General features: G+C 36.0%; 1 protein-coding gene across 6 annotated transcripts in view; it reads left to right on the top strand.

Annotated features, from left to right (window-relative positions):
• Adgrb3 (adhesion G protein-coupled receptor B3) overlaps positions 1–24,697 on the top strand; it is a 707,451-nt gene that overhangs the window by 355,348 nt on the left and 327,406 nt on the right. For all 6 annotated transcript variants that reach the window (XM_040729329.1, XM_040729332.1, XM_040729333.1 and 3 more), the window contains 3 exons: positions 9,371–9,520; positions 10,774–10,849; positions 23,761–23,863. In XM_040729329.1, coding sequence (XP_040585263.1) covers positions 9,371–9,520; positions 10,774–10,849; positions 23,761–23,863 — 329 coding nt within the window. The remainder of the gene's footprint in view (positions 1–9,370; positions 9,521–10,773; positions 10,850–23,760; positions 23,864–24,697) is intronic.

The raw sequence follows: 24,697 nt of genomic DNA, 5'->3' as shown, positions 1-24,697 counted from the left end.
AGGGAAGCCTACTATTGCTGAGCCATAGCTCCTCAGAAGTTCTGGGTTTGTTTTCTGAAAGGGTTTAATCAACCTTTAGCTTCAAAGTAATAAGAGGGAGTATGAGAAAATATTAATCATTTTTTCAAACCTCCTATTATTTTATACATGGTTAGTTATAATTGAATTCCCCTTTTTTCTATAGAAATTTTGCTCAGAATTTCATGGATTAAACAAAGAATAGGACTTTAACCTAAAGTGTGTTCTAAAATAGTTTTTGAAACACATATTCTCCAAAATATGTCTGGAATGCTGTGGGTTAATCCATTTCTTGTAAATGCCTGGATAGTAAATGTTTTAGGATTTGTGAACCACACCATCCCTGTTGAAATTACTCAGCTCTGTCATTGTGCCCTGAAAGTAATGAATGGCCATAAGGAAATCATAGGTGTTGCTGAGTTCTGGTAAAACTTTATTTACAGCCACTGAAATTTTAATTCCATATAATTTTCACATGCCAAGAAGAATTATTCTTCATTTTTCCCGGTGTCTAAAAAGTGTGCAAAACATTTTTAGCTGATAAATGATACAAAAATAGCCAAGGGGACACATTTGTTGCAGGCTATAATTTAAGACAATTCTACTTGAACAAGACTCAAGTGCATGGCCTTGGATCAACCCTCATGCATCAGAATTCTCAATGCTGAACAAATGAACTTGTTGTGCCAAAGAGTTGAAGGAGTTTCCTCAAGAACACCTATGCCTAGAAAAAAAATAAAGCAAAATAAAAAACCAGGAATGCATTCTACTGTCCAGATTCCCAGGCTTGGAGTGGGTATGGATGGAAAATAGAGCATGAAACTAATAACATAAAAATTATTTAAAAGAGTTTCTATTATAATACAGAAAAGGAATATGACAAATAGTTCATAATTTAGTTTGAATACAGCATATAATATATGAGACTCATAGTTAAGCTGAAGAAGGAACTGATAAAAGTCCCACATTGTTACTTACTTTTAATGCTTCATCTAGTTTGCCTACTTTTGACTTAGAGATGGTCCTATCTTTTTCTAAAAGGAGGAATTGAGAAATTGTAACCACAAGGAGATTTCTCTTCTAATTTTTTTACAGTGCCCATAGGACTGGGGCATCTAAGACACTGTATTGGTGATGGTGGCAATGGGAGTGATGGAACTCACTGGCTCAAAGAATGTCCTGTCCAGAGTAGTGTCAGCTGAGCATCACAACCCAATAGTCTGTTTCTTTCTCTGTGGCCTTTGTCATTTTAAACCCTGCCTTTTGGGAAAGAAGACTATGCTGGTGGGGAGCCAAAGTGGAGTGAACAATTAAAGTTCTGTCTATGGAAATATCTGAATGTTTCCTACAGACCACTGCGGTAGAATTTTAAGATACGATTTCTTCATGGAGATGTTAGAACGTAAAGACTATGGAGGCCAAGGAAAGCACATGTGCTACTTTTTGATCCATTGTTCTTCAATGACATCTAGCTTGGATTTGATGGACGTGTGAGCATTTTATTGCCTCAGACTGAATTGCTGAATCTGTCTTTTGTTCTTAGTGGAAAACAGTACAATGAAGTGGAGTACATTCATCATTAATAAGCTAGATAAAGGACAGAACTGAGTAGACAAACTGGGATTTGAATCCCCATGATACCACTTACAATCTTAACATAGTGGCTTAAACCGAGTCCAATGACTCATTTGTAAAGACCAAAGCCCCAGTAATAACAATGAAGATACTGGCAATGGTAATGCCTCCTGAGGAGATTTGCATGTTAAATGAGATATCACATCTAAGGATTCTGGGTAAATGATGTGTTGAAAAACAATGTCTTGTACAGAAGAGAACTTTGACAAATACTTGATGGGTAAATTACAGAGTTAATGGAAATTGCCACTCTGCTAACAATTGTCCATTAAGTATCAGGAAAAGAGCTACCTTTCTTTCCTTCTTAGACGTTCTCACTGTTTCACTAACATTACATACTCATTGCTATGTAAATACAAACCACAATCTTTTTAACTGCTAAGCTCAGAGGTCACACAGAAGTGCATCACTGTGGGTCTGCTCTCTATGAATACACTAACAAACCCAAAAGATAAATATATATATAAATATATATAAGTATATAAATATATATATTCCAGTATATCCAAACAGAGCATCATTTTCCCCTGCCCTCATATTCTTCTTTTACTTACTTTCTTCCTTCCTTCCTTCTTTTCTTCCTATTTTTATTTTTTTTATTTTTCCAAGACAGGGTTTCTCTGTGTAGCTTTGTAGAGGAGGCTGTCCTCAAACTCACAGAGATCTGCCTACTTCCACCTCCTGAGTGCTGGGATTAAAGGCGTGCACCATCACCATCCGATTCCGGCATACTCTTCTTAGAGAAACTCTGCAGATGACTACCTAACAATCTTGAGAGATGTTTTCAACAGGCAATTCCATTTAGATAACTGGACAGTTTTTTAACATTGATGCATGAAAGCCCAGCTTGTCAGTTGTTTCCTCTGAATGATCATGAAGAATGACGCAAACTTTAAATATGTCTGAGAATCAACACCAAGACACAATGGGAAAGGCAGCTTCAAAAACAGCCTTCAAACGATATCTGCATCCCCTTAATTGTTTGGTTATGGCTACAAGGCTTCCTTGCCTGGATGTTTCCTCTGTTCATTGACACTGGGTGGTTCAGAGTGTGACGCACTGTGCTGAACACTTAGGATCATGCTTGAAAGTAGAACTTCTGAAGGGCTCATTGATGGCTGGGGTCTTAGCTGTTTTGGAAACCCTGAGCTTATTATTCATGATCTTTATTTTCTTTACTGAAGCAATATGTTTTTAACCTGAAAGCAATATGCTTTCCCAAAAAAGCAAAGGGGAAAAGTTTAACCCTTCGTGCAAAGTCAGTCAGAAAAGAGGGGAGAGAAAAAGTATATAAGAAAATGAAAACGAAAAAGAAAAGTTTACAGGCAAAATAAACAAGATAGAGTACACAGGACTCCTGTTCTCCTCTCTGGATGCTACATTTCAGCACTACCGTTTGAGTCTGCTTATTTTCAGTGCAGTTCCTGCCTGTGGGTATATGAATGTACTTATCATAAAACACTCAAGAAGTAATCTCTTGCCTGTAGTCTCTCTCTCTCAAAAAAAGAAAAAATAATGTTGTAGCAAAAGTTAAGTACTTTATTATGATGCATAGGCAACCATGTAGTAGCTTTCTTGAAACTAATTATATGAAAATTGGTTCCCATAGTAACGGCCTGCACTTCCATAGAGGGTCCTGTGCTCTGAGTGTACATTTCATTCAGTCTGTCCTCTCTTAGCCCAGCAAGCTAGTTAGTACTAGACCTGTGTTACAGAAGGCGCTATTAAGTAGTACAAAGGCAGTCAGTTTACTCAGCCACACCGTTTGTAGAATGAATGTGGATTTTGTCTTTGTTTATACTTGCTGTTGCTTTTTATTTTTTAACATGGTCTCATGTTGCCCAGGTTAGCCTCTATCTTGCTAGGTAGTTCAGGAAGATCTGATCCTACTAATTCCACCTACTTTATGTTGAAATTACAAGTAAGTGCCACTACTCTCAGGTTATGTGTTGTGAAGGATTAGACCAAACCCTTTGTACATGCTATGCAAACAACCACAGACACCAAGAATTGTCTTTAAGACCAGTACTTCTGAGGTGGAAAGGGGGTTATTAATACTTATTCAAAACTGTAAGCAGGTCTATGAAACTAAGGAACACCCAGAACCATAGTCAAGGGCAAAAATGGCTTCCAAGGGTAAAACAAGCTGGTAGATGACTGTGTGACTGTGTTCTTCACTGGCCTTAGTTTGTTTATTTGGCTCATCTCTGCAGCCTTCATCCATATACTTTTGTTCTCTTGTTCTCAAGTGTTTGTTCCCTCATGCCTTCCCTTTATGTGTAGAGTTAAGTTGCTAAAGCAAATTTACTAACTCCAGTTTGTACTTGGAACACACTCACACAATGGTGAACAACACAGGGTCTTCATTCAATTTGGCTTCCACAATGTTGAAGGGGAACACCTTATCATCTCCGCAAGATGTAAGTCTTGCTTTGATGATACAAAGGGACCATGAAGGAAGACAGCTTACACAATGACTCATCTACAAAACTTCTTTTGTGCTTCTGATGAAAACACCACCCAAAAGAAGGTTAATGATAAATGGGGTTGGGAGGGAGATGTGCTGGGGGGGGGATTGGTGAGAGCTGGAGAGAAGGAATGGAGGTGGATATGGCCAAGATATGCTGTAAACATCTGGAAAGAATGACTGTAATATTGTTTTTAAAGCCAGAAATGGGAAAACACTGAACCTGGATTATTTTAGAACTCGGCCAATAAAGGCAAGATATTGAAGTGGCATGACTCCAAAGTTTATCATAATGAGTCACCTATTTTACTTCATAAGAAATCAAACCTAGTTTTATACTGAAAGCATAGTTCTCTGAATTCAGGGAAAATTTGGGGGCATTGAAGATGTCTCTATTTATCCCGAGATATTGTATCCTCTCATGTTTCATCTAAGCTTCATAAGCTGTAAAAGGATATTATCGAGGGAAGTCTTTCTTCAAAGGCTCATGGTGAATTTATATGATGAATTAAATTATGGTTAATTTAATAACCAATTACTATAGAAGCACAGCATCTACTGTGAGTGTGTGCCTTATTTTGTTTCATCAGCAAGACTCCTATATTTACTTAGTTGTTTAAGGAATTAAGTTTTTGATCTTACCCCTCTGTATTCATCTACCATACTCTTCCCATATTCTTTTTTTCTTTCTTTTTTTTAATTTAACTTTTTACACATGTGACTCTCATTTCTCTCTCCCTCCCCTCCTCCTCCGGCTCCCCAATCCTCCCAATCTCCCACCCCATTACCCCTTCCACTCCCAGGGAGGGTAAGGGCTTCCATGAGGGATTTTCAGAGTCTGTCTTATCTCCCAGGCAGGGCCTAGGTCCTCCCTCATGTATCTAGAATGAGAGAGCATCCCTCCATGTAGAATGGGCTCCCAGAGTCTTTTTGTATGACAGGAATAAATACTTCTCTATTCTCCAAGGTCCTATAGATTACGGAGGCCTTTTCTCTGACACCAAGGTTCAGGGAGGGGGCGTGTCTGGATCAGTCCCATGCTGGCCTCTCAGTCATCTGGGGTCCATGTGTTCCCCCTTGTTTAGATCAGCTGCTTCTGTTGGTTTTGCCAGCCTGATCTTGATTCATTTGCTCATCACTCCTCTTTACAACTGGGTTCCAGGAGGTCAATTCGGTTTTTAGCTGTGGGTGTCTGCCTCTGCTTCCATCAGCCACTGGATGAGGGTTCTAGGTAGTCATCATTCTCATTATCATGGGAAGGCATTTAAGGTAGGCTTAGTGCCAGTTGGTGTCATTCTTGTAGATCTGTGAAGATTTCACTAGTGCCAGATCTCTCCTTCTCCAACTTATAATGGCTCTCTCTATTCTTCTCTCCTCTATTCTTACCCTGGCTCAACCTTCCTACTATCCCATGTCCTCCTCTCCCTTCCTCTTTCCCCACTCGCTTTCTCCAATCTCCTTCTGCCCTCCCTTCCCCCCACACCCAATCCTATCAGATCTTATTCCATAACCCTTCTCCGGGTTACCATACATGTCTCTCTTAGGGTACTCCCTGATTCCCAGTCTCTCTGATGGTGGGATTGTAGGCTGGCAATGCCCTGCTACATGTCAAAAATCCATATATGAGGGAGTACATGCCATATTTGTTTTTTTTTTTGTGACTGGGTTACCTCACTCAGGATGGTTTCTTCTAGTGCCATCCATTTGCCTGCAAATTTCAAGATTCCAATTTTTTTCTGCTGAGTAGTACTTCATTGTGTAAATGTACTTTTTCTCTATCCACTCTTCAGTTGAGGGGCATCTAGGTTGCTTCCAGGTTCTGTCTATTACAAATAATGTTGCTATGAACATAGTTGAGTAGATGTCCTTATTGTAAGAATGTATGTACATCTTTTGGGTATATGCCTAAGAGTGGAATTGCTGGATCTTGTGGTAGACTGATTTCCATTTTCCTGAGGAATATCCTTTCAGATCTCCAAAGTGGCTGCACAAGTTGGCATTCCCACCAGCAGTGGAGGAGTTTTCCCCTTTCTCCACATCCTCTCCAGAATAAACAATTTTAGCATTCTGATGGGAGTGAGATGGTATCTCAGAGCTGTTTTGATTTGCATTTCCCTGATTGATAAGCATGTTGAGCACTTTCTCAAGTGTCTCTCAGCCATTTTAGACTCCATACTCTGGTTTCTCTTCAGATCTTATAAATCTTTGCCTCTTCCCATATTCTTAATGATTAACTGATTCCAAATTTACATAAGGGATCTGAACAGTTAAAATCAGTGGAGAAGGGAAGAGTTTGTGAATTGGATTGCTCCAAATGTCATAAACAAGAACTTAAAAAAGAAGAAAAACAGGATGTCTTTGAGTTATTTTTGCCGTGTTGAAGTATGTTTCCTTATTAACCATTCAGGGCTCATGAAGAACCAAAATGTCAACCTTAAACAACCACATTAGTAGGTTTGAGATAAATATGTATAAATTGAAGTATTTCATGTTTTTAAATATATATTAGCCTTAATCATTGATAGTTCAGAATCCAAAAATTGAGCTCCATAATCTAAACAAATGATATCTTGTCCAATGGTGTTATTGACATTTTCATCATATTTTAAGAAATATCTAGCCAGGCAATGGTGGCATATGCCTTTAATCCCAGCACTCAGGAAGCAGAAACAGTTGGATCTCTATAAATCGTAGGCCAGCCTGGTCTACAGAGTAAGTTCCAGAACATCCAAGGCTAAACAGAGAAACCTTGTGTCAAAAAACAAAAAGCACAAACAAAAGAAAAAATAGTTAAGTTTTGTGAGGTATGGCATATGATAATCAGTTCAGTTTGGCTGTGTACATATATTAAGACATAAGTTACTCTTTAGATAAAAAAGCTTCACTTTACATATATGTGTATATATGTGTTCAAATTTATACACATGTGTGTAAACTGCATTGATAATTGTGATTAATGAGTCAACTTCTGTTTTCTGTACTCATCATAAAGAAGGCTATGAAATTTAGACTGGGACACAAATTAGTGACTTTGACGTCTTTTTGTATTCTGTTGTTCTACACTGTTTCAGAAAGTACAGTCTATTCTTATAGTCCTAATTCAACCAATAGAGTACCTCTAGTGAAAAACTGTGTTTTGAGGAACAAAATGTTTGACTCTATCACTAAATCAACTTACATATTCACGAACATGGTATTAAGCTAACATTTACTCTGAGTGACTCGATCTCTAGTAGATACAAATGTCCTCTATTAAAAATTATTTGTTGTTTATTTTTAGTTTTCTGTCAATTTTTGATAGAAATGAAATGATTAGACTTCACTACACAGACATTTACTACATGTTTAATTTCCTTAATATAATAAAATAGTATGGGAAAAACAGCATTCATGTCTCCTCATTAACTTTGGAACAGACTAGTGAAGTACACTGTCTCTAAGCTCCAAGGCAATTGAAGTTAGAGTCAAAGACAAATGCAGTTTTGCACATTATAATTCAAGAACCAAGGACATGTAGTTACCAATGTGTTGACTGTTTTTCTATACACAGCTGAAGTTTTGTGTCCTTGAACACATTTGAATGGGGTTATTTATGGAAAGGAAAAGCATCTTGGTTTTAAAAATTAAAAAAGAAACTAAAATAATTATACTTGTTATTCAAAAAATGGCATTTAACATCCGTAACTAATTTATGTCTTATCCAGTACATTTTTTCCTTCAACATTTAGTTTGCAAATCCTTTTTAAGCTTAATATGTCAAATTGCAGGCCAAATGAAATTCCATCCTGTGCTGATAATGGATGTGTATAATAGCCACAAAGAGCTTTCATAAAGTATAATTTCACTGTGCACTGCCATAATACATAACCAATTTAATTTGAAACCAAGCCAGGGGTGCAGTAATATATTTATACAACTAATATTGTTAAAAATCTTAATTTCATCCTCTCTTGTTTTAAATTACAAGTTCCTCTAGAATAAAATCCACTTATGAAGAGCCTAATGGTTTTTACTTTAGCCTTCCTATTATGATAGCTTTTATAGTTTTCCCATCATCTTTTCACTTACATTATCCATGGGACACTTGAAGCATTAGTGTAGAACATGCATGGGCCTAAGCAAAGTTTTACAAGTTATGTTTCTTATATGTAAAATGTATATAATGTATAAGTGTTCAAGTATTTATCATTTTAAACCTTATTATATACATTAGTATAAATACAGGTATATGTCCTATAAATTTAAATATTCCTATTACATAAAATAAGTACACTTAGAATTCACAAAACATACCATTTATGTTTCTTACAACATGTATTAAATATGTATTTCTAGGGTTTGAAGATAACTCAGTGGTTAAAACCACTGGATGCTCTTCCATAGGACTTTGCTTCAGTTGTCAATACCCACATGAAGGCTGACAGTCATCGTTACCATTCCTAGGGGATCCTGACAGTCCTAGAGGATCCAATACCCTCTATGGGCATACACTGTACACACATGGTACCCAGATATACATACATGCAAAATACACCTACACAAAAATAAAAGTAAATAAATCAAAATTATTTTTAAACTTGTTTTATTGTAGTAAAAACACAATTCCAAATATGAATATATATTCTTACATATATATATATTTCATGCAATTTTAGGGGACAAGTCTTAAGGTTATATTGTGATTGTGATTGATATTTCTGTATATCAAGTTGATTTGTAGTTATGGTATTGTTATTGGTTCTATTTTGCATCACTTGAATCCAGGAAGTTCTTTGTTTCTTGCTTTACTGTTCTTGTCTTTGTGGACCCACCTAAATTATAACAAACTTATTCTGGCAATTATATAAAGAAAACATATTCTGAAGACAAAAGAAATTTAAATATTTCTGTCTACCAGACAGGTATGCTAAACTATGTGATAGAAAGTGCAGTTCGGGCTTCTAAAGGTTGCAGTGGAGAGCCAGTGTGAAGAAACAGTGTAGCTATTTTCTGTGGGTCTTCATGGGATACTCAGTCACCACTGACCATCATTTGTATAATTCCAAATTAGAGCTAAAGAAAGCTAGGGGTAAATGAATCCCCAGCCTGGAAGAACTATGCTGTCTAATAAACATGTGCATTTTAATCTTCTACTAACTATAATTGTTCCTCAAAACTCAGTTTTGAGTATACTCAGACGTTATTTGAGTAATTTGATTTCAGTGACACTTACAGCAAGTTTTGCTGATGGTATTCCTTCTTTTTTAATAGTTGCTAGCATTCAGAAGCTTCCTGCAGCCTCTGTTCTAACAGACATCAACTTCCCAATGAAGGGTCGGAAAGGAATGGTAGACTGGGCAAGGAATTCAGAAGATCGAGTCGTGATTCCCAAAAGCATTTTTACTCCTGTGTCATCAAAAGGTAATTTGTGAACAATAATATGAGCTGTGACCCAAACATTCCTGACAAGGTCACTTAGTAAATCGTACACATGTTCTTATATCATATAATATTGAAATCCTTACAAATCTGTTTGTAAACCAATTTTATAAATATAAACAACGTGTCCTTGGTCTTTAAATCAGCAGATTTACTTAAGGAAAAGATTTATTAAAGTTGGGAAAAATAGTGTGGCAATTATCTTCCGAATAATCCATACATTTGGCACCATTTCTTTTGAAATTCTAGGTGGCTATGGTGAAGAAATCAATTTTGTTTCAAAACTTGTACTAGGTGATATCGATGATTATGTATTAGGTGTTATTGGTAATACATAGATACTGGGAGAGGTAGTTTTCTTTAAAGGTATGGCCTCTGGTAGGTCAAATTCTCTCTAGTGTGTGGCCATACACCCAAGAGTATATCATCAACACTAACAAGACTGCATGGGTTAAAAAAAAATAAAGAAACAAAGTTGGATGGGCTTGAAATGAAAGTTAGATCTGGGAGGAATTGAGTGAACAGGGTAGATTTGTCAAAAATAAAATGTATAAAATTTTCAAGGAATTAATAAAAATATACATTAAAAAGTAAAAAAAAAGTTGGGGAAAATATAACCACAAACTATTTACCTGAACTTGGTGTGCTCATATTTCTCTACTAACATTTCCATCCCAAAATAAAGTATATGGCCTAATACTTTAACTCTAGATGTGGAATGGGATTGCATTTTCTATTAAAAGTCAGTTTTTGTGTATGGTTGTTTATATCTCATCTTAAAATGCACTTTTGTGTGCATGTATTACTTTGGCAAGTAACACATGTTAGAAAAGTCTAACTTCTACTAATGTCTTAAGGACTTTTTAATATTAGCTTCAAAAGAGGCACTATGGTCTTAATTCTCACTTTGGTGATTCTGAACTTAATCATAATGCTACTCAAGATGCATCGCTATTTTCCCCTGTATCTTTGAGTCTTGAAATCCTTTTAATGGACTGGAGAAAGGTTCTAATGTCAGTCTTATCAGAAAAAAAGATTGATATTTATGCAAAACCATCACAAACACTATTGTCTACAACTACCTGGGCAAAGTGATGGGGATAACTTACTCTAGGCATGATTAAGACTGAATGAATTTCTGCTACCTGTCTTTATGTTTAGTGATTGATGAATTAAAGTTTCCATGGTTGTATTTGTGTGGTTTTACTTATACTTTTTCACTTTATTCTTTCTAGAATTAGATGAATCATCTGTATTTGTTCTTGGAGCAGTCCTATACAAAAACTTAGACCTAATTTTGCCCACTTTGAGGTAAGCTACAAAGGAGTAAGTTGTAACCTTTGTAATTTATTTTAAATGTGATTATAGTTCATTCTCTGAAATAGCCAAACTAGCTTTAGTAATACAAAGGACTTCTTAAAGGAAATAGAAAAGAGCAATTTAATGAATAGGTTATTAGCATATTATGTATTTCAAAACAACTACCAAAGACAATTTTGGTATCTGATTAAAGCTCTACTACTCTTTTGTAACTAATCATGACTTTCCTGAAGATTAGAAAGAGAAAAAAATCCTCACCGCCCTCTAATAGAATGGGTCATTGTAAAATTCATCTGTCTTCTCCTTTTCTTTGTACTTAATGATACTTTTCTCTGACATTATAGGGAATTAGAGAGTCACAGTAGCTGGGAAAACATGGTTTTGTTCTTCATTTGCACAAGATCTCAGTTTGCTTCAAAATAAGATTTCAATTACAGCTACATTAAGAAAAATGTTCCTCAATTAGAGATTTTTTTGGAAGAAATCCATCTATTTTTCTTTCAGATATTAAAAAGAAGTTCAATTAATAATTCCACCAACATTCATTTCTGTGTTCTATTGTTTTACCGACTTCATTAAATTGCACAGGGAATATCATTTGCATCTATTTGCATAGTGATCTTATTACTCAGGATGACTTACTTCCTGACAGCACTTCATTCTTGAGGATGGAGACCAAGTTTTATTTTGGTTAACACAGTCATACTTGCTTTGAGCTCTCCCTGCATACCATCATAAATAAAGCCTTATGTTTTTAGGGAGGAGAACTTATGAATAATGTGTGAAGTTTTATCAGAAGCATAACAAACAGTCTAATAAATAAAAACAATTAGAGTTGACCCAGCAGAAAATGGCCTCCTAACAAGATAGTAGACATTATTCTTTGTAGACATCTCTCTGCTCATTACTAATGTGGATGGGAGGTAAAGGTTGGTGTGTGTTCTCTCCCAACCACAGAGACTCTTCTCTGGATTGAATTTGAACTTGTTTGATTGGATAGATTTGAGTTGGCTTGTGCCCTGCTAGAAAAATATTTTGAAACTAGTATGTTTATTCTAAGCCTTCCCTCTGGCTCTGTATGAATAGCTACAGATTTACAATGTATCCATGTCTGTAAATGTCAGAAGAAGAGATGTTTCCGTGGTACCCAGATTAAGTTAGATCCCTATTTCTCAGGAGAGCTCCTTTTGACGCATTGATCATAGAAGAATTCTTGTCTAGATACTATGGGGTGACTTGTTTTAATTTCATTTGAACATACTCAAGGCTTCCAAAACTTCTCTAGTCGTTTAGTAATTCACTTCATCTGCCTTCAACTCAGCTTTAAATAGAAACCCTTCATGGATGGTGCTTGTACTCTTTGCTGCTGAGGTCTACAGGGAATACAGGAAATATACAACCTAAAAACATAGAGTGATTATTTTCTTCATTGTTATGATTTTGCCTTCCTAGAAAGGCCAATAGAGTTGCATGGTTCATCCTGTTCTTAATAAAATAGTTAAATATGCTCACCTGCACAATGGGGAAGACACATTGTTAAAAGGCTCAGAAATCCATACAGTCAAGGAAATTGGAAATTAGTTTAGAAGTACACCATTTTTGCAAGAGAAAAAAATTACCATTTAACATTTTTTTAGTTGTGGCAAAGACAGTTGTTTCTTATTATGTGTAAATAAAGTGATGAATACATGATAAGTTATTAAGTGAATGGAGCAGAGAAGCATCTGGGAGGTTGGCTCTGCTAACCCACTTGTGATACAAATGGATTCAGATAGACCTGGGGGCAAGTTACTGTGTTTTCTAAGAGTCTTTTCAACTTTAAACATTCTTCTTTATTGTAGATGGTATAACTACATCTTCTGTATATAAAAGACCTTAGTTACCGTCACCTAAGAGTCAGAAGTATATGACAAGCACAAAGTTTCAGGCACATAGAGAAGTAGATAATGTGTTTTACTGCATAGTTGATTGACCATAGATTGTAATAAAGACTGCATATTTTAAAATAACTGGACAAAAGGATTTGGAATGTACTCTTCACAAAGTATTGATTTTTAAGATGTCAATATGTCAATTATTCTGTTAGAATATTACACGTGTAAACAATATTGAAGCATCTCCTATTCCTCATCAATCTGTACTATTATGTCAAGTAAAAGTATTTAGATGTTAAGCATTATATGTGATTATTCAGTAAGTGGCTGTATGAGACACTTATGTGTTGATCGCTATCCTGAAATGAAGTTAACAGAAAACTCGAGATGCATGTGTAAGTGCTCTTTGAATGGAAAAAAATGCTAGTGTTAGTCTTCATTTTCAGTTATTTAATGTCTGAAATGTGCCCACTAAGCATTCACAGTGATGTTTTTCCACTTTTGAAAAAGTCTTCCAGAAATGTAAGATGTAAAATCTTAAATGGTAAGGTCTCCAAATTTTGTATTTTGCCATAATTACTTTCTAACAGAACTAAGAATTATGAAAGATGGTCAGGTATAGTGTTTCAGATAAACGTCATTAAGAATTTTCCTTCATATGAGAACATAGGTTAAATTTGAATGTTCTTTTTTAATTTATGTAGTTTTTTTCCTTTTGCCTCAATATGTACTCTGCTATTCCTCCATCTGTGACTTTTATTCTGCTACTTGACTGTCTTCCCCTTTGAAATTGAGAAATTCCACAGCCAGTGAAATGGCTCAGCCTACCAGTAATGCTGATGACCTGAGTTTGAACCCCAGGAACCACCATGATGGAAGAAGAGGAGTGATGAATTCAAGCCGTCCTTAGACTTCTACATGGATACTGTGGCATGTGTACACACACACACACACACACACACACACACACACACACAAATGGATAAAACCTTTGCTCAAAATTAAAATATAAAATTGAGATGGCTCCTTCAAGTAAAGGAAGCATGCTATACAATTTTCTTTCTTTCTCTTTCTTTCTTTCTTTCTTTCTTTCTTTCTTTCTTTCTCTCTCTCTCTCTCTCTCTCTCTCTCTCTTTCTTTCTCCCTTTCTTTCTTTCCTTCTTTCCTTGTGTCTTTCTTCCTTTTCAGTTAAATTAGAAACAAGCTTGCTTTACATATCAATGCCAGCACCCTCTCCCTCCCCTCTGCCCTCGCCCCCCCACCAACTTCCCAAACCCTCCACCCCATTCTCCCTTTGCTCCACAGGGAGGAGAAGCCCTCCATGGGGGATCTCCAAAGTCTATCATATCATCCATGGCAGGGCCTAGGCATCCCTCCATATGGAATGGGCTCCCAACGACTATTCGGATGCCAGGGATGAATACTACCCGAGGCCCCATAGATTGCCAAGGCCTCCTCACTGACACTGAAATTTAGCAAGTCTGGATAAATCCCATGCTGGCCTCTCAGACATCAGTCTGGGGTACATGAGCTCCCCCTTGCTCAGGTCAGCTGTTTTTGTGGGTTTCACCAGCTTGTTCTTGACCTCTTTGCTCATCACTCCTCCCTCTCTGCAATTGGGTTCCAGGAGTTCCGTTCAGTGTTTATCTATGGGTGTCTACCTCTGCTTCCATCAGCCACTGGATGAAGGCTCTGGAATGACATATAAGGTAGTCAGCAATCTCATAATCGGGGAAGGGCATTTAAGGCACCCTCTCCACTATTGCTTAGATTGCCAGTTGGTGTCATCCTTGTAGATCTCTGGAAATCTCACTAGTGTCAGATCTCTCCTCAAACCTATAATGACTCACTCTATTATGGTATCTCTCATCCTGCTCTCTATTTTTCCCCCGACTCAACCTTCCTGCTCCCCATGTCCTCCTCTCCCTCCTCTTCTCCCTCTCTCAATCTCCCAACTCCCTCTCCCCTTCCGCCATGCTCCAGATCCCCTAAGAAGATCCTGTCCAATTCCCCTTCTCCCGGGTACCAGACATATCTCTCTTAGGGTCCTCCCCATTTCCCAGACTCTTTGGCGGTGGGATTATAGGATGGCAATCCCATGCTTCATGACTAAAATCAATATATGAGTGACTACATACCATATTTGTCTTTTTTGTGACTGGGTTACCTCACTCAGGATGGTTTCTTCTAGTGTCATCCATTTGCCTGCAAATTTCAAGATTCCATTGTTTTTTTTTTCAGCTGAGTAATGCTCCACTGTGTAAATGTACCACATTTTCTCTATCCAATCTTCAGTTGAGGGGCATCTAGGTTGTTTCTAGGTTCTGGCTATTATAAATAATGCTGCTATGAACATAGTGGAACAGATGACCTTGTTGCATGAGTGTGCATCTTTTGGGTATATGCTTAAGAGTGGAGTTGCTGGGTCTTGTGGTAGACTGATTCCCATTTTCCTGGGGAATCTCCATATTGGCACTCCCATCAGCAGTGGAGGAGTATTTCCCTTTCTCCAAATCCTCTCCAGAAAAAAACTGTCATTGGTGTTTTTACTTTTAGCCATTTTGACGGGAATAAGATGGTGTCTTAGAGTTGTTTCGATTTGCATTTCCCAGAGTGCTAAAGATGTTGAGCACTTTCTTGTCTATCAGCCATTTTAGACTCCTCTATTGAGAATTCTCTATTTAGTTCTATACCCCACTTTTTAATTGGGTCCTTTGCTGTTTTGGAGACTTGCTTCTTGAATTCTTTGAAAATTTTGTAGATCATTCCTCTGTCAGATGTGGGGTTAATGAATATCTTTTCCCATTCCGTGGGCTGCTTTTTTGTCTTGTTGACTGTGTCCTTTGCCTTACAGAAGCTTCTCAGTTTTAGGAGGTCCCATTTCTTCATTGTCGATCTCAGTGTCTGTGCTACTGGTGTTATGTTCAGGAAGTAGTCTCCTGTACCTCCCACTTTCTCTTCTAAGAGGTTCAGTGTGGCTGGATTTATGTTGAGGTGTTTGATCCATTTCGACTTAAGTTTTGTGTATGACTATAGACATGGATCTATCTGCAGTCTTCTACATGCCAGCATCTAGTTATGCCAGCACCATTTGTTGAAGATGCTGGTTTTTTTCCATTGTATAATTTTAGCTTCTTTGTTTAAAGTCAAGTGTTTGTAGGTATGTGGGTTAATATCATGGTTTTCAATTATATTTCATTGGTCTACCTGTATATTTTTGTTTTCAGGACTATAGCTCTATAATAGAGCTTGAAGTCAGGGATGGTGATGCCTCCAGAAGTTCCTTTATTGTAAAACATGTTCTTACAGATAAAAGGTAGACAACCCAACTACTTGTAGTGGGTACTACCATAATTCATACAAGAGACTTTTGCAGGAGTATTGATAGTTTGAAGACACTCTGGCCACATAGGACAACTCTGAGTCACACAATATGCATATGTCTCTTTCTTGTGTGTTCCAGAAGAGGACTACAAGTGGACAATCTTGGGTTGCCCTAGGGGTGACAATCTGTCCTGGTACAACCAAGCCTAGGTTTTAGAAACTGTCGTGGAAAGTTTATGCCTTGCCATTGAAATTTTTAGAAGCCAATTTGGCAATGCCAAGGAACTGAGAAATGTTATTTCCTTGATATAGCAATTCTACTTCTAAAAATTTATCTTGAGAAAATTTTGTCTAAGAAAAAAGAATAGTCTATCCAAGCATACAACAAGCCACAGATTCTATAAATAGTTATAAACAATCATTTAATTTATCAGGTTCCAGTTTTGTGAGGAAATCATTACTTCTGAGTGTATGAAGAGTGGTAGTACATAGGATAGTGAAATCACATGTTCAATGTATCTTAATGTTGATATTAAAATGTGTATAATGTGTCTTAATGTTGATATTAACATGTGTGATAACAAAAGGAGTCTAACTAAAATTTTATTAACTTCCATTTTATTTTATTAATCACCATCGTAGCATTGAAGTTCTAGGAAAGGACTGGAGAGATGCCTTAGCAGTTTAGATCACATACTACTCTACCCAGGACTGGAGTTTGATAGCCACATTGAAGTCTGGTGCCTCATAACTGTCTATAACTCAAGATCGAGGACTCTTTTGGCTTCCTTTGGTCTCTGCAGGCATTGCACTTACATGCACAAATCCACATGCAGACACACACATATACACATCATTTAAAAATAATAAAATCAGGCATTAAAATTTCTGCATATAAATAAAATGTCATAAATAAAATAGAGAAGAATAAAGAGCTATGGTGTTTTCACACGTCATAGACTGAAGCAGAAATATTAAACTACACAAATTTAGGGATGTCCTATGTTATTTATTGAAAGAGAAGTCACTTACATGAAAATCTAAGAAAACTGAGAGCCAAAGGTCCACATGCTGTTCTCCAGGTCGAAACTGAAACCCAAAGAAAAAGAGCCCCCTCCCCCTAGCCCTATTTACCCATATGAACTTGTGAACACACACACACAGGAGTGGTCAGCTCTTATGAATAAGTAAAATCACTCCCTGCAATTCCCCTTTTAGTCTAAAGAAAAGATTTATCTTGAAACAAAAATAAATTGCATCAATAAACAAAATGTCTCAAACATATATAAAGAATATATACATAGAAAATAATAAACAAATTATAATCTACACATATCCTATCCTAAGCATATGTATCCCATCCAAACCTAAACTTATTTGAAAGAGATGCCAAAATCTGAATACCTCCTTCCAATATCAACCCTAAAATAATTGAAAATGAACACTAACAGGTGGAAACCATCCTGTAATATCAACAGTAGGGAAAGGGAGAGTAGTATTCTCAAAATTACTTCCTGCTGAAATGGGACGACCACACCTCATGGGATCCTGTAGGGGGAAAAATGTTAGCGTAACAAGAGTCTCATTTGCATTCAGTCTGTTGGTAGGAGATATTTAGTTGAAGTTCTTGACTGAAGCTCTGGCCAGATTATAGAAGGTGCACCGTATCAATTCATTGATCCTGAGTTGTGTTGAGTGATGTAGTCCTAAACTGGTTTCTAGATGGTACTTGTCAGCTGGAGTCGATGATGTAGGGCAGTTTAGATGCATCAAGTTGGATCAGGTGGAGCCAATGAAATGGGGTCCCATTTTCTTTCCAAAGTGTTTTAAGATTGCTGTTAGGAAATTCCTTGTTCTCTGAAAAACTCAAACATTAATATTAACAGAGAAATTTTCAACTTTTATATGTATGCATACCAGGAAAGGCAACAATAAGGAAGATGGTAAATGTGAGGGAAATTAGACTTTTCAGAAAAGGAACCGAGTATAAACAGATGACAGTCCATAGTTTCGTTTCCTTCTGTCTTATATCGATGGCTCCTTGATATAATACAGAAATTCTGATTTTTATTTTAACAACAATAGACAATTATTTTGATAAAAGGAATTAAACACAAATGAGAAAAGAACATTATAAAACTATTATTGGAACTAATAGGGAAAAAAGATGATCACTTTTACTCAGAAAAGAGCTTGAAGCTTCCTCTGGAATGAATGTTCCATAGCCTTGAGTCCTAAACTATGAACCACCCTTAGTCATTCTCAGTGTGCAAAGGAATGTTTTTATTTCTTTGTTCTATAATAGTGACATTTGGTATTAAAATTATCCTTGGTACCATACTGACATGACTAATCATATAAAATAATGTAGTACTACATTATACATAAAAATCTAGGCTTCATTTAGCCACGCCTTTTAAAAAGGAACTTACATTCCAGATCATCAGCATTTTTGAGATTCTAAATTCTGTATCTGTTAGAAAACCAAAATTGAAATCAAGTCTCTCACCTCACCCACTCCACCAATACTGTGTCTTCCAAACTTCAATTTCTGATTTGTAATTTCTAAGCAAGCCACCTAAGAATCACTTATTTTGTCATATTGTGTATGCGTAGGTGTTTTGCATGCAGGATATGCACCGTGTGTGTGCATGAAACTTGTGGAGGCTAAAAGAGGACTTTTAATCCACTGGGACTGAAGTTACAGATGGTTGTGAGCCACCATGTGGGCGCTTGAATTAAACCAGTGTCTTCTGGGAGAGCATCCAGTGATCTTAACAGCTGAACCATCTCTCCAGCCCCTGATTATAATTTTAAAAGCAAATATATTTATCTTATTATGATGAAATCCTTTGGTTAACAGACTATACCAAGTTTTCTATTGTATTTATGGTTCGTCCAAATTGGGGGGCCTTATTTAAAGTCATTATAAATAAATGTATTCATATTTAAAACTACATGAATGATAATTGTAAAAATAGAAATGACTAAGAATTTTGATAATTGTCAATAAGCAATTAGTGTATTTTTCATATCATGATAAGCTATACTTTGTATATGTCCTCTATTTTGCTGTCCCCTTCATTTGTTTTAATATTACACTGTGTTAGTTTTTTGTGGTAAAAAGCTGTAACATGAAATTTGCCATCATAAATATTTTAAGTGTCTGACACTGAACTTAACTATGTCTACTTGTGGTATAGCAGGGCTCCAGATTTTCTTTTTTGAAAAATTGAGGAACTACTCTTTAAATTTACTTCAATTTTATGGAAAAGTAAGGATTGGAGTTGACTTTTCTCTAAATGTTTTAAGAATTCTCCAGTGCAGTCATCTGGTCTTTAGAGTTAATAGCTGATAATATATCAAAATTATCATTTCTAATTATTCTCCTTACTAGTTTTGTATTTTATGTAACATTTTATATGCACATATGTACAGATACACATGTGTACAGACATCCTTTATCAGTACATATGTGTACATATATACATAAATCTTTGTACTTATATAGATATATAACCATAGATCTTTGTAGACATTGATTTCTTCATGATTTAGTATTGGAAGACTACACATATTCAAGAATTTACCTATTTTGTCCAAGGTATATCATTTGTTGGCACAGAATTAAATGCTCGTAGAAATTATAGTTGTCATTTCTTCTGTGGCCAGATTAAATATTTCCTCCTTAATTTCTGAATTTTGTTGTTAGAGACATTTCTGTTTTAAAATATATCCACCTAAGAGCTTGTAAGTTGTGTTGGTATTATAGAATACATCTTTTAGTTTTGTTGATTTTTGTTTTCAGATTTAGTTCCTATTTTGACATTTCTTTTAATTCCTCCAGGTATAAATTTGTGTGTGTGTTTGTGTGTTAATTTGAGGTATTCCATCTTTTATGTTTAACATTCTAATTTTACCTCTTAATATTATTCTCACTGTATCTCATAAGTTTGGCGTATGCCTTATTTTTATTCTCCTTAAAGAGTTTTCTAGTCTTTCTTGTGATTTTTTTCCTTAACTCACTAGTTGTTTGAGTATTCATTAATTTTTGGCATATTCGCAAAATGTCTTGTTTTGCAATTGATTTTCAGTTTCATGTTGGTATGATTTCAATTCTTTTCATTTTGTTAAGACCAGTTATGTAGCCTCATGGATAGTGCTCAATAAGCATTCAGAAAAATTTGTGATCTTCTGGAGTTGCCTTCAGTGTTCTATTTATTTCTGTTAGGAACAGTTGGACTTCAATGTTGTTCCTAACTTATTGTTCCTATTTATCTTTATTTGGCCATTACTGGAGTGGGGAGGAGAGTTCAGATTACTGACACACTGTCTACTCCTCTCTTTAATTTTCAATATTTGCATGTTCATTTAATTAACATATATTACTGGTTAATCAACTCTTTTGTTTCTATTTAATATTCTTTCTCCTATGATACTTTTCAGTCTTATATCTGCCACGACAGATTTCTTTTGGTTACCATTTGGAATGTTTTTACATCCTTTTTACTTTCAGCATATGCTTATCATATTGAAAATTCCTTTTATATATGCATCTGCACTGCAGTTTAATCACACTTTTGCTGTCTTTAGGAATAAGTTGACTCCCCTTTCAGTGAATACCAGTGAAAATCTCAAGGTCAGGACAGGGAAGAACTTTATTACTTTAGTCATGAAATCCATTTGGCTGTAAGATATGCTTTCTTAGCAATGTATACCACTGTGAAACCAGCCAGGAAGCATTAGGAGATCACAAAACCTGACGTGGCACATCGGGAGCCAGCTAGTCACTTATGCAAATTATAATAAATTGATGGTATAAGTTAAAGCCAACTTTGTGCAATACACACATTTTTAAAAAGGAACCACTGCATAATGTAAATTTGCCTATGTTTTTTCCTTTATTGGGCATTTAACTATGATATTGACATCACAGTTTAAATCAACTTTTGTTTTCTTTTGAATGTGCTATTCTACAAAATACTCAAACATGCTTTGAGCATGGAAATCTGCCAGATGTAATGAAAACAAAAATATATAAATGTTAGTACCCATTCTTGCTCTCCCTGGACTTCAAACTTATGGAAGGAAGCATGTAAGTCTGCTGGATGCTGTAGTAAACCTCGGTGCATGTCCCTGTGTGATGTGCAAAGGAAAGGGATACCCACATAAATGAGACAGGTATACCCTGAAGCATAACATGACACACACAACTTTTCAAACAAATTCCAAATAAACTGTAATATCTACACTTCATCAAAGCTATAACATATACCCTCTTTTAGGACCCTGTCAGACCATACCCCAAGCAACTGAGGAACCTGACTCAGCTAATGCTCTGTGCAGAGTTCATCTTCGCTTTATTTGCCATTGATCATCATCCACATTCTCAAACACAAAGAGAACTCATGAGCACCTTGCCAAAAATATCACGCTCCTATATCGAATACCCATGTTTCAGTAGCTTAGTCACTGCCGTAGATTGAAAATGATGTGGATACAATGCCTATTGTGAAAACCACCTAACATAAATATAATGACCATGCATTGTGTCTTATTAGTAATGCAGAGAATTTGTTGTAAGCAGAACAGGAGTAAAGGAATCTGATGACTCCATCAGTATTTTATTTCCAAGAAACCGAATAAGAACGCATACAAATTCAGGTTAACCGGGCAGGAACTTACATCTTCAAACTCAGGCCTGAGCAACTTTGCTGTGGGAATCACACAACGTTATTGTTTTCTCTAGTGAAACACACACCCCTCCAGAATCCATACTAATGTGATCGTTCACTTGATGCTCTTCTACGTTTCTTTTTCCATTAATTCTCACCAAAACCCATTGTAACTTTTACCCACAAAGAAACAATAAATTGACAAAGGGAGCTCTGGACTTTTTAGCACTTGGTCTTACAGCCTTCAATCCATATGTTAAATGAAATGGGATAATTAACCAGCTCTTCCAATTTGCAATCCCTTTTCCCAATAGGAAAATAAAATATAGTAATTCTGCATTTTGGTGGGTTTTTTTTTCTTCCCACACTATTTTCTACCACCCTGGATGCCTTCCTGAATATTGAAGAATATTTAAGAATTCATTATTTGACAGTACTAAATGTATGAGAAATGAGTTAAAATAGTAACTCATAGAAAGCATGCTTCGTGTCCCTCTGCTGTAGAACAGTCTAACATTCATTTGTGGGAAAATTGTGCATCAAATAGCATCCCAGATGGGGAAAATTGCCACAAGTAGAGAGGATCTGATGTTGGTTTACCTTATCCCACAATTCTAGGACTCTAACAATAAGCCACTTCATAGAATAGAATGGCTCATACATTTAAAACCTGATCAAGCAGTTTCCAGGGATTTACCCAAGATATTAAAATATGTGTCCACACAATGTATATACCACAATTATTCCTAATACCCATAAATGCTGAATTACCGGAAATTAGCTTATTGAATTGATAGATAAATAAATTATCATATAGCTGACCTGTGACCTGAATTTCTAAAATATACTGTGAATTAGTCTGTATGGTATAATGTTAGAAATGTTAAATTTACAGTAATAGCACTTCTGTGCTTGTCTGAGATCATGGAAAAGTGGAACCATATATGTAGTTACGATTGGTGTGTTTTAAAAATGCTATCTTGGTAAACAAATAAATTTTTAAAAATTATCTCATGTTTGATAATTATATAAATTATCTAAAAAGGATTTGCATATTGGAAGAACAATTTGTTTCAAACCATTAGTGAAGCGTGAATATACTTATTTCTTCAAAATGTGAAAAACCACAGTCACTTTTTTAAACCGATAAATACTAGATCATCTATAACATGTATATGTTTAATATAAAATATCTATATAATTTCCTCTTTTTTGGTACTTCAAGACAGAGTCTCTCTTTGTAGCTCTGGCTGGCCTCGAACTCACAGAAATCTGCTTGCCTTTGACTCACAAGAGCTTGGATTAAAGGCATACACCACCTCTGCCCAGTTATTGATAATTTTCTACTTACATATATGATTAAATATAAAGTCTTTGTGTTACCTGGCAAGGTATTTCAGAAGAGAGATATTTCTCAGACTGAGAACATTGTATTAAATTTCGGCAAGCTTTCACTATATATCACATTACAGTTTTTCATCTTCTTCATGCATTTGAGGGAAGAGAGAGAGAAAAAAAGAGAGGGGGAGGGAGGGAAGGAGGAAAGGAGGGGAGGAGGGAGAGAGAAAGGAAGAAAGGGAGAAAGGAAAAGAAAATGAAAGGAAAGGAAAAGGTAAAGAAAAGCCATGGCAGCACTTGACAAGAATATTTGGTCTCCTGGAGAATAAGGCTGTGAGGTGTTTCTTGAGGTAAAGGACTTATACTCATTCATAGGTTGCCTGATAAATTCAATCCTTAATTTATTCTTCTTGAGAGTGAATTGGACTTAAGGACACAGAAGGGTGCCAGTATTGTTGTTTCTTTAGTCTTTTCTACATATAAAATGATTTAATGCCTTTGGTTCTCCCCAGAATTTCTAGTCCCTGAGAGAGCTTGTTCATAAGAGTACATTGACTGCATATTTCAGTGAATAATGTGCCTGTGTCTATGCTTTTATTATTACTTAACGTCGTCCCAAAAGGTATGGAGGGGCATGAATTAAAGTTTCCATCAACCATTTCTCTTTTTAATCATTATTATTCTGTTCCAGAAATTATACTGTCGTTAATTCTAAAATCATCGTGGTCACAATCAGACCTGAACCCAAAACAACTGACTCATTTTTGGAGATAGAGCTAGCTCACTTGGCAAATGTAAGTATCATGTCCTTGACATTGAGCTTCTTACAGAATTACCCTTGAATGGGGTTAATAACCATTATTTTAACCAATACAAACAGAGCACATTTTCTGACTTTCGATAATCACAGATGAATTTATTCATTATGAACATTTATAGAAGCAGACAACCATTTAATTCTATGCTTTCATTCATGATAAAACTGTCTCCGATTTATTCAAGAGGATAATTAGTAAATTGTTTATTTATTGGTGCATGAATGTTTACTGAATTCGTATTATGTCCTGGGAGTCAGAATGCAAATAAGAATCTATCTTACTACATAGTGGGGAAAAGTAATATGGATTTAAAATTCATTTAGCAGTCAAAATGTTGAACAACTCCAAGATGAGGAATTAATGTACAGGATATTATGATGTTTCACTACTGAAGGTAATGGGACTGGGGAGATGGCTTAGTGGCTAAAAGTACTGACTGCTCTGAGGATTCAGGTTTAATTCCTAGCATCTATAAGGCAGCTCACAATTTAGAACTCAAATTTCAAGGGCTCTGATGCCCTCTTCTGGTGACATTGACAACAATGAAGTGCAAATACACATGCAGGCAAATCGCCAATAAACATAAAGTAATTTTTAAAATTGATTTAATACATTAGGTGGCATGTCAAAGTGCTAATACTTTTAATCTTTTCAGTCTTATCGTTAGTTTTAATAAGAAACCGTTAAACTTGTCTGGGTGCTCTAGCAGTCTGAGTTGTGACTGTTTATGCCAGAATGACTAGAGCCTTTCCCTAAATTGATCCAACTGCAGCTGAGTCTTGCAACCGGGTCTTATTCAGTCTGTCATAA

Source organism: Mesocricetus auratus, unplaced genomic scaffold (assembly GCF_017639785.1).
Source record: "Mesocricetus auratus isolate SY011 unplaced genomic scaffold, BCM_Maur_2.0 Super-Scaffold_100021, whole genome shotgun sequence".
Lineage (NCBI taxonomy): Eukaryota > Metazoa > Chordata > Mammalia > Rodentia > Cricetidae > Mesocricetus > Mesocricetus auratus.
Note: the sequence above shows the minus strand (reverse complement) of the source record. Positions and strands in the feature narration are given on the sequence as shown.